The 14,765-nt window shown below is 44.4% G+C and overlaps 2 protein-coding genes across 5 annotated transcripts in view; one reads left to right on the top strand and one right to left on the bottom strand.

Annotated features, from left to right (window-relative positions):
* Positions 1-9,721, bottom strand: part of pins (G-protein-signaling modulator pins) — a 68,782-nt gene extending 59,061 nt beyond the window's left edge. The window contains exons 1-3 of the mRNA XM_084589615.1: positions 9,502-9,721; positions 8,922-9,158; positions 8,472-8,607 (exon numbers count right to left, since the gene is read on the bottom strand). Of these exons, the coding sequence (XP_084445741.1) occupies positions 8,472-8,607; positions 8,922-9,145 (360 nt within the window). The 5' untranslated portion in view covers positions 9,146-9,158; positions 9,502-9,721. The remainder of the gene's footprint in view (positions 1-8,471; positions 8,608-8,921; positions 9,159-9,501) is intronic.
* A 134-nt stretch (positions 9,722-9,855) lies between these two features.
* On the top strand, positions 9,856-11,957 carry LOC146204909 (uncharacterized). Of its 4 annotated transcripts, XM_084586594.1 has the most exons (4): positions 9,856-10,109; positions 10,437-10,625; positions 11,572-11,690; positions 11,748-11,957. In XM_084586594.1, the coding sequence occupies exons 2-4, from the start codon at positions 10,536-10,538 to the stop codon at positions 11,941-11,943; spliced, it is 405 nt and encodes a 134-aa protein (XP_084442720.1). In that variant the 5' UTR covers positions 9,856-10,109; positions 10,437-10,535; the 3' UTR covers positions 11,944-11,957. The 4 variants fall into 4 exon arrangements, with proteins under 4 accessions (XP_084442720.1, XP_084442730.1, XP_084442717.1 ...); XM_084586604.1 differs by having other exon boundaries at positions 9,856-10,625; positions 11,641-11,690; XM_084586591.1 differs by having other exon boundaries at positions 9,856-10,625.
* Positions 11,958-14,765: the final 2,808 nt, after the last annotated feature.

Raw genomic sequence — 14,765 nt, 5'->3', positions numbered from 1 at the left:
TCAGATTAGTTTCTGGTAAAATATGATTGGTTTCCATATGCTCTCCATCCCTAATCGTACTGCTGACGTGTCGCTTGGTATTAATTTTCTTTTTCCACAACTTATTGCTCTTTATCAGTTTATGAGGTGAAGTGTTCATTTCAGCCTGCAAAGTTTGGCCCCATTCATATTCTGTCTAAGTACTTGTAGTGAATATTACCTTTAGGCTAATTATATGCAGGAGACAGTATAATTGAGCATAACAAGAAAGCTGCCTGCATTGCACGATACATGGGATAATTTTTTTTCTATGCAGCTTTATTAAAAAATGGCAAGGTCAGGCAGATGTTACCTGCCATTACTGGTTTTATCCTCCATGTTGCAACTATTTGGGACACTACTGATTACAGACCAGTCTTGTTTAAATAATTTGCCAAAGTGCACTAGATCTTGAGATATTTCGTCGTAAAAGTATTCAATGATGAAGAACACCCATAGGGTATGTCCTGAATAATGACAGAAGTAATGGCTGCGCGCGCTTGGGAAACCGGTTTCTGGGCAAGGTGGGGAACCTCTTAGTTTCACAATGTGACAAGCTCAGTTTACTTTGAACAGGCGAAGCAAGACGATGCGCTTGAGCGTGTAGCCATGTTTTGTCGCTGCAATGAGGAAAGAGTGCAGCGAATGAGAAAAAGCGAGCACTATGCAGTGAAGTTCTGCGTTAAACTGAGCAAGTCTTCTACAGAGACATTTCTAAATGATCAAGATAGAATACAGCAATGATGAAATTTGCAGATCACAAGTGCTAAAATAGCACAAAGCATTCACAGCTATCTGCGAAGACGACCGTGACGAGCAAGGGGTCCATGAGCCCTTTGACAATGGTTACAGACCCCAATGTTGATTGTGTACATGCTAATCATGGACACAATTATTATCAGCGTCCATTGTTGTAGTCAATGGGCGCACAGACCGCTACTGGGTTGGATGCCTTCATGGCCGTCTGTAAATGCTTTATGACAATTGAACACCCACAGTCGGTACATTGAATAATTGCTCCATGCTGTCTTGATCATGACAAGCACCGCAGTAGGCAACTTCCCAAACTTATTGGAAAACTTACCGCATATCACCGCTCCTACTTACGCTGCACTGTTTCCTCAAAGCAGCTATGAAATAGGTATATGCTCAACATCCACTCGTCCCCCGAAAGCAGTTTCCCAATCGTGCTAATCCACGTGGAATGCCACGACTTGTCTCATTACTTTCAGGACAGACCCTGAATGTTTCAATTCCATGCATAGGTCACCAATGTGCTAAGCACTAGGCAGCATTAGTGCTATTCACATGAAAATGATATATAAGCATGCGCTGTTCATCGGTGATGGCACAGCTTGAGTGCTTGTCTACTACACTCACAGTTTGCTGTCACATGATAAAGTACGCAGTTGCGAAAGGGTGTTATTACATGTTAGGAGTGATGTTACGAAGCTTTCTGAATCAAGTGACAAAAGGCAAAAAATTTGCTGATGGATACTGCAAGACAATAACTACAGCACTTGGACGAATCCTGCAAACCAGACTGGTCTCTAACTAATACAGTTTTCCAGATTGTGAATACAAGAATAAGATCAATAATCAATGTGAAAATCAATGTTGAAGTCATCCTTCAATATTTAGGACTAGAGTGCCGTAATTTAACAGCTCACCATAATCATATTTGTGACACACAATGACAACTCCAATATTAAAAGATGCTGAAGCTGAAAAAAAAAAAACTACAAATCATGCACACTCAATTTACATTCTAAGAGAAGATGCAACATTTTAATTGAAACAAACTTTATACTAACACACTTTGCAAATGCAATATTTGCAGAGGCTTTCAATCAGGTGCAGGTAAAAAGAAAAGGTGGGTGTGCCAGTGCTCTTGACACCCTTGATGCTTGTGAAGTGCAAGAACACATGCTTGAAAAGTGTACCTGAGGTGAGAAGTCTCTTGGCCTGTGCAACATTACATACTGAGATGGAGATAAAAGCCTTAAGAGAAAGTTCCACATGAACACAACTTTTTGTCAGATTATGACTGAGTGTGCTGCAGTCAAATATACTTCTTGGGGCAAACTAGAAATGAGCCCCCCTCCCCGCCTTCCACACACACTGCACGCACACACACATTATATAAAAGGAATCTCTAGTTTATCGTCAAAGCCAAGCATTACACAATTTACAAAGTAATGTGAATATACTAGTACCACCAACAGTACTTCTGCTGGTCTAGCCATAAACCTCTGTTCACTACAGGAGTAAAAATAGAAAAAAAGAAGCCCTCCACCTTTATTCTTTTTTGCTCACAATAATGGCCACTACTTTAGGAATGATAGAATTGTTGAAGATATGTCCCCAGCATGCTTTGTTTATTATAGCACTTTGCTTTTCATACACAGTTTTGTCTCTGTAAGCTATGACACAGAAAGCATTTACACATAACTACCACAAGTCCCGTGCACCCACAAAGCAGCGATACATTAGCATTTTTTTCCCCTGCTGCAGAGCATGGACATAGACGCAACTTCACTGTTGTTGTCATCACCTCCTCACCCAAGGTCTTGGTGATGCAGAACTTAGCCACACAACCTTGCGATGCCCCGATTAGCTCAGCCATCACCTCATATGCTACTGTTCCCTCTTGCCTGCTTGACACTATGGCAAACGGACATAAGACATGTCTGACATTATGAACGCTCACAAGCTTGTGTTTGCATGAAGCATTCAGATGAGTCCTAATGCTCCGAAGGTTGATGAACTCACAAAGAATCTCCACACAAAAACCCGGTCAGATGCATGGAAAGGCCAGACACACCACTCAAAGGGTTTCAGAGCTCTTTGACCATATCTCTTGCAAAAAAGCACCACAGGGCCCAACCGATTTGCAGGTTAGCATATTGTGATGTCACCTGAGTCACTGAGAACAGCCCCAAGCGATTTGAAACAAAAGCTGCAGTGCTGTTCCCCTAGTTGCTGTTGTTTTAGGCAGCACCTCCATGTGCCAGCATCCAGAAACTGGCCACTAGTTGTGGCTAGATTTTGATTCTAAATGTTATGAAACTGTGGCATAGCTTGCTTGATATATAATTACTCCTTGCTTCTCAGGCCTAACACCAAATGCATCAGTAAGTTGAGCGTGGAAGATCTGCTGGCTATTTCAAACTACAATATCAATCTCAAATTAACTTTCACACCTCAACCGCAACTAATATTAGGCGGAAATAATATCTGCACTATTAGGAAAAGTAAACAGGCTTTGCACAGCAATAAAATTTGGTATCTAAAAGGATTAGCAAACCAAGCCCCTGGGGGATATAGGCACCGTGCACCCGCCAGGAGCCTCCACGGGCGGTGCTGTGTTCAGCGTCACCCTTGGAGAGTTTGGCATCCTGAGTGTGGAAGCTCCGCGTCATACCAGACGATTTCCGCCACCATAGCAATGGAAGCCTGCGCACCGCTTTATTCCAGTCTGCCTTTTGGGTGACAATTTTTTTTCGTGGTTGGAGCTTGGCTAAAATCATCAAGCTTTTTTGTTCCAGCCATGTCGACGATGTGAAGTGACTTTTGGGGAAGACTAGAGCGAGATGTCAGCCCTGTGCATCGAGCAGACATGCGCAGCGCAGACATATGTCACCAACAGATACTTTGTCAAAGCGAAGCGCAGCTGCAAGGTAGGCATTGAAGAAAAATGCAAGCATTGTGCTGCTGTGGCAGTTTTAGCAAAAGCCTTTAAGTGCTTATACTCGCGGTGGCCGCCTGTCCGTTACATCCAAAGGCTGGAACAGTGCCAGCTGTGACCATTCCCCACATCGGTGCACACCTTCCTCGTTCCTCGGCGACAGGTGGCGGCGGCGCCTAAGCGCATGCACAGCAGTGCATAGCAACAGTGACGTCACCTGCACCGGCAGGCGGAGCGAGTACATGCTGGGACAGCGCTCCTTCACCAGACGTGTCGTTGATGTCGAGTGAGTGAGTGTTTGTACTATAGCCTTTAATCGCTCATACTCACGGATCATGTCCGTCCGTCAGTAACATTTTTGTTACGTGGGAGGTGGTAGCTGGCAACTGGCATGGCCGAGCACTAACTGGATGTAGGGCTACCTAACATTACGTTTGGCAGGAGCTGCCAACTCAGGCCTCTGCCTGCCAAGACCCTTGCATTCACATTATCCCTAGGCCACGCAGGCACGTTCATACAGCTCGGTTAAAGCGGGGCTTTATATGCAAGCTGGTAGCTTACACTATCGCGAAGGTGGGAGTGGAAAGAGAGAGAAAGAGGTGCCATAGTGGAGGGCTTCGGACCACCACGCGATAGAGACTTTCGTCTAATCGCAGGTTAGTGATCAAAGTGCCCCCTAGAATGTTTTCACTTAACTGGAGCCACACGCAATCGATAACCAGTCACCCTCAAACGTGAGGAATAGCAATTCCATTCCAACAATGAACGGAAATCTCCAAGTTAGGCCCTCGGTAGACTGGTTAGAAACCGAAAAATGAGAGGGCACTGGAAATTTTTGTGAATTAACAGAAGCTCAGAAAGTCACCAGTTCAAAAAGGAAAGCTGTTGAAAGGTACAATTGTGGACAAAAGTTTGCACAATGGTCGATGCGACATAAATCTGCTTTGCGTCACTAGCTAGCCTGCTAATATATTTCCTGTGAACGAAACGCTCATACCCCATGTTTCAGTACTTTTTATTCACCTGTGTTGCCCGACCGCACCAGAATAATTGTTTTCTTTTTTGCAAACCCACATTGCACTAACTGCCCATGATTCTACAATGGTACAAGAGATACAATGTACACCATGTTGCCTTTGAAGCTGCCAATATGTTTCCTGTTTGACCAAATAAAAAAAAAAAAAAAGAAAATGCAGACAACGAAATAAAGGATTCCAAGGATGGTTTTACTGGTGCTTCGGTCCTCCTGCACTAAGCAGGTGGTGGTGGATTATTAAAAAGAAGAAATGAATTTCATCAGCCGCGGCAATTGCTATCTAGTACCTCAAGAACCCTAGCTGTGGTCGGTGGAAAGAAAAGGGACAGGGAGAGGATAGCAAGGACACTGGAAGCTTTGTACACAATTTACAAAATAGAACCCGTAAGCGAGTTGCATTGCCTTCGTGCAAGTACCCAAGCACTGTCCGAAAAACAAATGCGTGCGAGCGGCCGCTGCAATTAAGTACAGAGCCGCATTTCAGGAGCCCCCGACTCTTTTTGTTTTGAAAAATTCACCCAAGAGCGTCGGATAAGAGAGGTACCTTTTACTTAGAAAACGGTCTTGCAGAGAAAGCGATTAAAAGATTGGCGTAAATAGCCAACTGTTTGGTTTTTCACAACCTTAAAACAGAAAAGGGAAAGCGAGGATTTTCATCACAGTAAATATAACCACAACAGTGGAGCAGAACTAGTTGTAATGCAACGCAGGCGTTGTTCCTGCTTCCAAAGTCGGGTCGGAAAAGCATTAAATTTGGTCTAAAAAGAATTCATTCAGGTGCTGTTGCAGGAAAAAGGAAGATTCTTTATACTCTTTAAAGAGCTCATTTGTGCCCGAAATGAGCTCTTCGACCTACCACAGCAGTCTTGTAAAACTACAACCGCTGCAGCAAGTTCCCACTCCATTCTCCTGACGTGCGGGCCGCCGCTTGTGATGTGTACGTCATTCAGGAGTTAGGTGTGCATGGTGCCTATAATAAATAACTAGTACAACCATGCTGTTTACCTCATGGCATTCTCAATACAAACTTGGAGAGTAATAAAACAACACACGCTCAACACGTGAATTATCCAGCAATATTTTGTTGTATCAACAGCATGCTCAAGATGACTTTGATTGTCCATCACAGAAACAACTGTGAAGCAAAGATAAGAGCTAGAGGTGGATATGTTAGTGCTATGCTTTTTGCCTCTGTCTCTTACCTCCTTTTTTTTATCACACATGTTCGTCAACTTTCTCAGTTTTCTTTTTATTATAGTTAAAAGTAATCCATTAACTGAACTTCTTAATCTCTGCTAAATATGGCAAAATGCAACCAGACAACCGAGTCTGTAACTTAGCTGCCTGTGACCTTGAGCAGTTCACAACTAGCCAGTGAGCATTTTTTGACTAACAGTGACTGCAGTGCACAACACTTTCCTGTTTTATCTGCATAATTTGTGACAAAGATGCTATGACAACAATGAGAAATCACACAAGAAATAATAAATAGTCCAAGACTTAAAAATCCAGTCTGCAGAAAATCCGAACTGCCCTTATAGCGTGATGTATCTAGTAAACTTATTTTTAAATGAATTTTGCAATGTCCCACAGCATACATTTAATGCTACTATCTGCTAATGCATGCTAGAGTAAACAATACTAGTAATGTTCCATGGCGTTTTGGTGTGACAATTCTACTGGTCATTATTTTTCAGTCTTCAATACTGCACAAAATGTATGTGAACAGCACAAAAAAATGCAGCTAAGAGTAAGAGCATAGTTGATTCACTGCATACATGTAAACCTTAATAAAACTACAACACTCCGTTACCGATTCCTACCGATTCCTAAAAACCCTCCAGCACATTTTAACATTACATGCGATATCCCCTAAAAGATAACCTGAATTTCTCACCTATAAAAATCCTTCAACTGCAAACGTTAACCAACATCAGATAAAGGTTTCCTAAAAAATTTGCATTAAAGATATTAGAGGAATCTTCAACCGATATATACAAACATTTGAAATTTCAGACAGCCCTCAAAATATATTAAACGATGCAGGATGCCCAGGAGGTGTCCTAATTGGCCAGACCACTGAAGACCTCCTGGCTATCTCATAGCTTAAATGAGTTTAGACTGAATATGTTTGGTTGGTTTACACTGTTTACTGTACCAAACTGATTAAGGCTGTGAAGAATGCCTTAGTGAAGGGCTCCAGATAATTTCGACTATCTAGAGATCTTTACTGTCACTGAAATTACATGGTACAACATGGGCACCTTGCATTTCACCTGCATAGATATGCATCTGCCATGGCCGGATCAAATCTGGGCCGCCCAGCTCAGTAGCCAAGTGCCCTAACCACTGCGGCAGAGCAAGGCAGTGAATATTAGCAACCCACAGAATAAATATATATATATATATATATATATATATATATATATATATATATATATATATATATATATATATATATATATATTTTTTTTTCCCCTGCAATATATATCTAAGGATTAAAAAAAAAAAGAAAAAAAAAAGAAAAGGCCTTTCAGCCTTCCTCTTACCTATATCCAGAAAAAGCTCTTTCCCAACTTGGAAAAAAAAATGAAATAACTAAAGCAAGAATGTTAAGGCAGCAACCATGTTACTAGTCAATACAAAGAGCTAAACATTACTGCTTCAAAACTGAGCTTCATATAATTTGGAGGCATCACACTGCCTCCAAACACAGCTTCCCTTGAAGTCCTGTTGACACCAACTGCAGTGAGGAACTGAAGCCAAGTGGTAGTAGTGTTAGAATAAGGGCTGCAGACTATTGCCTCTCAGTGCATGTAATTTGCATGAAAGGTGAAAAATGAAAAAATTCAGAGAAAGGTGCCAAACCACTCAGATTTCCATAATAATAAACAACATCGTACACCACAAATAAACTGCCTACCTGACAGTCACATTATCTCCCCAACACTGATTACAACAATAACAATACACAACTAGTAGTGGCTAAGAAGTAAAAGGGAAACAGAGATAACCTCATAAGAAATGGTGCCAAACCACTATTGAAACAGTGGTTTGGCACCAGTTATCTTGGCTGATGCACAGGATGAAGTGGCTACAAAGCACTACAGGTATTGGTCTGCCATGAGATAATCATGCTAACATATTTTGCACGTTTATGCGTATGCACTGGATTAATAGAGACCTTGGCTTCTCTGAAGCTAGAACCAACTAATTACTACTTTGATAAGATAGCAATGCGCATGTGAGGCCAACAACAACATTCTTCATTAAAGAAAAAAGAATGCTACAATGCATATATATATGGATACGTGTATGTATATATGTAGATTTTCTGCACACAGTCCCTTGTTTCATCTTATCCTGCCACATTCAAAGTCCATCCAAAGTGAAGCACTTCTAGAAATAATATGTTTCAATGCAAAAAAAAATGTGAAGTAAATAATTTTATATTTCATGTAACAGAGTGCCGTGCATCCAGTCCACTTATATTTCCCCCAACTTGAAGCTATAGAAAACAACCGTAAGCTGTAGAAGTGCAAAAGGAAAAGAAAACGGAACAAACATAATGCAAGCTGAAAACTGGCAAAACATAAGTGCCAGAATGCAGTTGCAGAAAATAGATGCTTGGTGAATAAAATCACACATCACAGTTAGTGCTGCAACACAAACGTAACAAATAAGCAAGAAACAAGCATTAGAAACAAAAAACGAAACAGAAAAACGTACTCTGTCGCCTTTTTCCCTGGATATGCTTAGATGCCTTTCACAATTTGTGACTGCTTCATCAAACTTGCCCATCATTTTGAGAGTGTTGCCCAAATTTCCGCTCGCCTTTGCTTCCCCCAATAAGTCGCCGGCCGCCCTAGGGAGACGGAGTAAAAACGTTCCAAACGAGCAAGAAATATCTGCAGCATTCAAGAACAGTCTGCGTAACCCAAAATAAAGCAGTTACGCTGGAACTACATCAAACGCAGAAAACAAATGAACTTATTTATACTTAAATTTCCAAATTAGCATCAAGGGCGCATTCCACCACAGAAAACTATCAAATGTGTCTTTGAAACATCTGTGCAAGCAAGGGATACATTCGACACCATGGTAACTTGATGCTGTATTTTTCTCTTGACTAGTAATCAGCGCAAGTGCGCAAATAAAAATAACCTTCATTTCACTTACTTGGCTGTATTGAGATCAAGCAGATGGTACTGAAGAGCTTTATTATAATCTCCAAGGTAAAAAGAAGCATTTCCCAGCTGACTGTATACGGCGCTAAGCACTCTCGAATCATCCGTTCCTACGTTGATCGCCGCGCTTAAATACTCGACACCCGAGTGGAAATCGCCTGCCTTGCACAAGCGTTCACCCTCAAGCGCAAGCTCTAAACATGTACTGGACTCCATGCTAGGAGTGAACCTGCAAGAGAAAGGAGAAAGCCGGCTGAACGGCACACGCCGAATGTCCACTGCCGCAGTTCCGTGCCGCTGACCGTTGCGCCGCGCGCGCTGGCAGCCCTGCTAGCACCTACGTCACATACGCTATGCTTTACGTAATTTCCCGGAGCGATTAGTCACAAACAATTGCCACTGCCATGGTGCATTAATATTGCGCTACAATATTTAATGAACAGGTTATCTCTACCGTAGGCTTAATGACCAACAAATGTTATGCAGGCCCCCTTTGTGCGATAAAATCTGCCACAATACGTTGGAGGTAGATGCACAAGATTATCCGCGAAGGTGCTCCGAGACTCACTTACTGAAGGCTTGCAACGGTTAGACGTAGATCAACATTGCGATCCCACCGGGATATCCGCAGACTTTACATTAAATCCAGAGATGGGGAGCGAAGATGCTGGAATTAATCTGCTGCGGTGGTCACGAGACAACGTGCTTGAGCAGGGCTCGGCACTGCGCGTACGGATGTGCGGGCTTCGGCTTGCTGCGAGCGTGCAGCAGAAGGCGGAGAAAGGACGGTTAGTGGATGAGGGGAAGACGACGCGAACCCATGACGCGAACCACACGCACTGACGTCAGAGGTTGCTATAGCAACTGTGGACGGGGGCATAACGGGAGCGGCGCCGAATGCGCAGACCAAACCAAACGAACTTAGGCATCGGCAAAGTTCGCTCAGCAGCCCTTTGGCACCTTCGAGTCGTTCGGGCATGTGCTCTCGCGTTCAGGCTGGCTTGATTGGTAGGTTGGGAAATAACCTAGTGTTAAGATCAAAAACAGTGGACGAGAAACCGAGAAGGTGATCCTTGGTAGCGCAAGGAAGCTGAGTGTTATTATGGTATTATATTCGTCGATCATCACGAAGAAGCAATCAATCATCAGAGCGACTGATTTGCGCCAATTTTCCACGCAGGTCAGTAAAGTGCTCACGCTTGAGACTTGATGCAGATGGTATATAAAGCAAAATATTAGCAACGTTGTCAATGCACCACGGTGTTTCAAACTCAACCGCATCGAGGAATGCTGTGCCGGGACAATGTCACGTGACAAAAAGAGTCCCGGAAAAGTTGACGCTGCTCTCCTCATTGAGCTGGATGAGAATGCACTGTAGTTGAATATGCGGTCTCCTCGATTTGGCTGCACTTTCTGCACGAGATCACAAGTGCTGCACTTTGGTGCTCGATTTGGCGCGTGCAGGGCGCACCACTAGCACCGTCACACTTGATTTGGCATCGTGCAGGCCTTTTAGTGCACGAGTTCTCTGCACGATTGCACCCGCGCCGTAGCCAGTTCACGTAGTGCACGAGTTCTGCAGCAGACGACATGCGCGTGCCGGTAAATGGTGAACAGCGGGAGGTTTTCCCCGTGTTTGATGACATCGGCTTCCACGCCATCGGAGAGCAAGGAGGGTTGCTGTATGAGACGGAAGGTGAGTGACACGTGTTTTGCTGATTGACAGCGCAGGCATGCGGCCCGTGTAATCACTTGCGGATCCATTTAACTTTTGTTTTCTACATAGACGGTATTCGCGTAAGCGTAAGCGTCGTCTTCGCGGAGGATTACAACGGCAGCTAAGTAATAGAGGCTGCGGAAGGCGGTCATCCGAAGAAGCTGCAGACCCTGAGGCCCTGAGGCAAGCGCCAACGCACAGTTGCCGCCCGATAATGAGCGGGAAGTGTGGGAGAAGCGCAAAACGCTTTATTTAATTTCACAGTATAAAGAATTAAATGAGCTTGTGGGGAAAAGGTCCAGCTTCAGGTAAGCTTCTGTAGTGAACGCTGAACAAAAACTTATTTGCATAGCTAGCGCATGTTAAACTAGGCCATAAATTTATTTTAACCAAGAAAACTAAATTACCTTAACTTGTAAAACATTCGCAGCACAAAAAAAGAGCGGGGGAAGGGGGACGAAGAAACACACACGACAGCTAGGACTGCGTTCTACGTTTTTTTTTTTTTATTATTTTTAATTTTTTTTTTTTTTTTGACGTGCTGCTAGCGTTTTACGAGACTGATTAATACCAGCGGGCCCAAACATCGGTGTTGCACCTTAAATTGCTTGCGCCCTTACATGCATGTGCACGTGCATTACCCAAGCTACGGAAACTGTATTGTTTATACTCTGCTCCAACCCATACAGAACAAAGAAGGTGATGTGGGCCAAACTTGCCGCACTAATTAATGCGGAGTTTAGGGGCAATCTGACTTATCTGCAAGTGGAAAATAAGTGGAAGTCGCTAGAGCGACGATATAAGAAAACAAAAATAAAAAACAATTCATCGGGGCACTCGAGAGCGAACTGTGATTATGAGAAGTAAGTAGCATTCAATGTCTTCTTCGCCTGTAGCTTTTATAACTTGTAACACCTGGGTTAAGCTTTCCAGCGAGCTGTCGGAGGTGCTTGAAAAGCAGCACCACATCACTCCGAATGTGCTGCTGGCGCAGGGAAAAGTCGTAAGTCAGCAAGCTCCGGAACAAGAGGACGCTGGCTCAGGGTGAGTTGCTTTTATTGGCTATAGCATAACAAAAGCTCATTCTAATGAAATTTTCAGTGAAGAAGACATGCAGGGGGAGCCTGCTGATCCTCAGCCACTGCCAAGCGTCAGCAGAAGGCGCCGCCGCAAGGACACTCTAGTGGAGTCTTTGCTTCAGATAATGATCGAGAGACGCAGAGACTGCAAGGAAGAGACGCCGCCAAGACAGAATGGCCCTGCTGCGGGAGCTAATAGCTGCCGTTCGCGACAATAAAGAGAAGGCGTAAACAACACTCTACTATGCCTACTGCTTCATTGCGCAACTAGGCTTCGGCTCTCGCAGCACGCTGGCGAAATTATCCCGACATCTTCATTGTCGTTGCCCACGTCGTCGAGATGAAAATCGACAAATTCGGCCATGAAATCACTTTCCGCATTGCACTAATTGTGCAGCACGCAGGCGCCCAGCACAATCCTGCAGCACTGGAGGATGGTTTTTGCATCGACTAAATAGAGCCGCCTGAAGCACTGTTTCACAAGCCCGAACATGTTCTACCCTCTGCTGGCTATTTTGTTATACTTCTTCCATGGTGGAAAGCTTGCTCCGTTATCTCTGTAGGGCGTCAGCAGCCACGGAAAATGTGGGTATTCAGACATATGCAGGTAGTATATATTCATCTCCACATTTGCCGGCGGCCTCTGAGAAGAAGGGGCTTTCCTTCAGCACGCGGGCGTCGTGCGTAGAGCCCGGAAACCCTATGAACACATCAAGGAATTTGTTGTTCTCGTTGCAGATTCCCTGCAGAATGATCGATGGCCACTTTTTCCTATTGATATAGGAAGCAGTGGATTCTTCAGGTTTGCAGATTTCCACATGGCTCCCATCAATACAGCCGACAGTGTTATGAGGACCTTTCCCGCCACTCTTAGCCAGGAAACGCCTTGCTACGGGCCATCTCAGCATCATCTGGCCAAGCGATCACATCGTCGCTGATTTCGAAAAGGAAGTCCAGCACTCTCCGAGACAGCACAACAGACGACTCTGTAACGTCAAATCGATCTGCCACGGAGTTCATGCTAGTCTGGCTCCCAAGATAGCTAGCTAGCTGAGAGCGATCAAGATGGTCTCTTCGGCAGAAATTTGTCGTCGTCCGCTCACAGCCTTAGGATATGAGGAAGAGCGCCTGAAGCGTTCGCACACAGCGTCAAAAGTCTCTCTGGGCAACCTAAAGAGTTTTTTGAACTCGAAGTCGAAGTACCTCGAGGTAATGTTTTCGAAAAAACCACTGATGAAGTTGCGGTCCACACGCAGAAGCTTGCACGCCGCGAGGGCAAATGCAGCTTCGAAGTCGGCGTCGAACTCGTCGTCCTGCACAATTTCCATGGCTAACTGAACAACGTCACCCACGTTCATCCACGAACCACGCAAGTCGCAAACGCAAAATCCGATGCAAACAAAGGAGAGTGGCACCGCGCCGGCGTTTGACTCAGGCCCAGCAGACGAGAAGGCTTGCACTGCTGCACTTGTGCACTCGATTTGGTCGCGCCACGAAGAGCGCTAGTGTCGCGCTGCACTCGCACCGCAAGAACTGGAGCTGCATTAGCACGGCACTTTTGAGAACTAGTGCCGAAAGCACCGAAAGTGCAGCCAAATCGAGTTCTTTCGCTGCTCTCTAGCTGTAGCTGCGTGAGTGGTGGTGACTATTTACTGTTGTAATTTTTCCAACTGGTATAGTGAGTGAACAAAATTAGCAGCGGCCTTCACTTGACAGCCCAGACCCAGCGGTAGGCTATGTTGGAGATTGTTGCAGCCATTGCGGTGGTGTGAGTCCCTTCACTTAACAGCTCAGCAAGCTCAGTCCCAACGGTAGGCTATGTTGGAGATCGTTGCAGCCAGTGAGCTCGCTGCGACTTGCACCGTCACGTGCGCCGACTCCCTATATCGGCCTGCCGCGGCAATGCGGTCGTGAAGCCAAGGCCAAGTGGCCAGGTTGGGTGTCACGTGATATATATATTTTTTTAAATTTTATTTCGCGGGCAATTTCTTTAGAGCTTGAAAAAATGATACACGTGAGGTTTTCTGTATCGGAAAGAAATGGAATGAGGGGTTTCAGAAGGTCTTCTCCAACTTTGCTAACCAATTTATTGTCTAAAGGCAATAGTTAGTGAATTAAAAAATATATTAATTATTAATTACTCAATTGAAAGACAAAAAATTCCCTGCGGTGCACTAAATGGCAATTGGTTTCTCTGGCCTACCTCAAATGTTTCATTTTTTAACCATTCGATAATGTTAGCTTGGACACCTTGTACAAAAACATCATCAGTCGGTCTTCGGCGCTTGAAATTCTTTGACGCGCGGCGTCTCGAAGCAATTCTATCGTCAAGCGCCGTGTCAAAACACACGTTGCTGCCGTCAATACAACCATAGCCTCCTTTATGAAAAAGAACTGAACAGGGTAAATGGGGCACGCCTCAGTTCGCAGATGAGCCAACGTTTCGACAAGTGGACTTGTCTTCGTCTGGGCATGTTCCTATTTACCGTTGTTCAGTTCTTTTTCATACCGTGCGAACCATCTTCTTCCTTTCGTTCTACCCATAGCCTCCTTTATACAACTTAATCCAAACGCTCAGAAATTGCGTACACCGTTTCTTTTCGGGATACCACAGCTACTGAAGCATGTGACCGCAGACTGCTCATAGCAGAATGCAGTTTGAACAGACCACTGTGTGTCTTCTGCATGCACGATCGAGTTGTTTGAGTACTTTATTCTTTACTTTTTTTTCTCTCTCTCTCTCTCCTGATAAAACTCTCTTGCGGTGTCTCAATGGTAGGGAGCTCGACTGCTGAGTTCGAGGAAGGCGGTTCAGTCGCGTCCATTTCGCAAGGCGCTCCTCTGCTGTGGGATTTGACTGCACGTTAATTGATCAACTACACTACACCGAAGACCGCTGCTACATTATCCGTCATAGCCGATGTCCCTATGGTGCATTAAACCCATAAGCATTTTGTTTTTGCTGTTGAAGGCTTCCGAGCATCCGTAACAGGATCATTTAATTGATTGATAAACTTTATTGGAGAAAATTGGGGTTAAG

This window comes from Amblyomma maculatum, chromosome 1, assembly GCF_055883805.1.
Source record: "Amblyomma maculatum isolate TAMU_Amacu chromosome 1, ASM5588380v1, whole genome shotgun sequence".
Taxonomy (NCBI): Eukaryota; Metazoa; Arthropoda; class Arachnida; order Ixodida; family Ixodidae; genus Amblyomma; species Amblyomma maculatum.
Note: the sequence above shows the minus strand (reverse complement) of the source record. Positions and strands in the feature narration are given on the sequence as shown.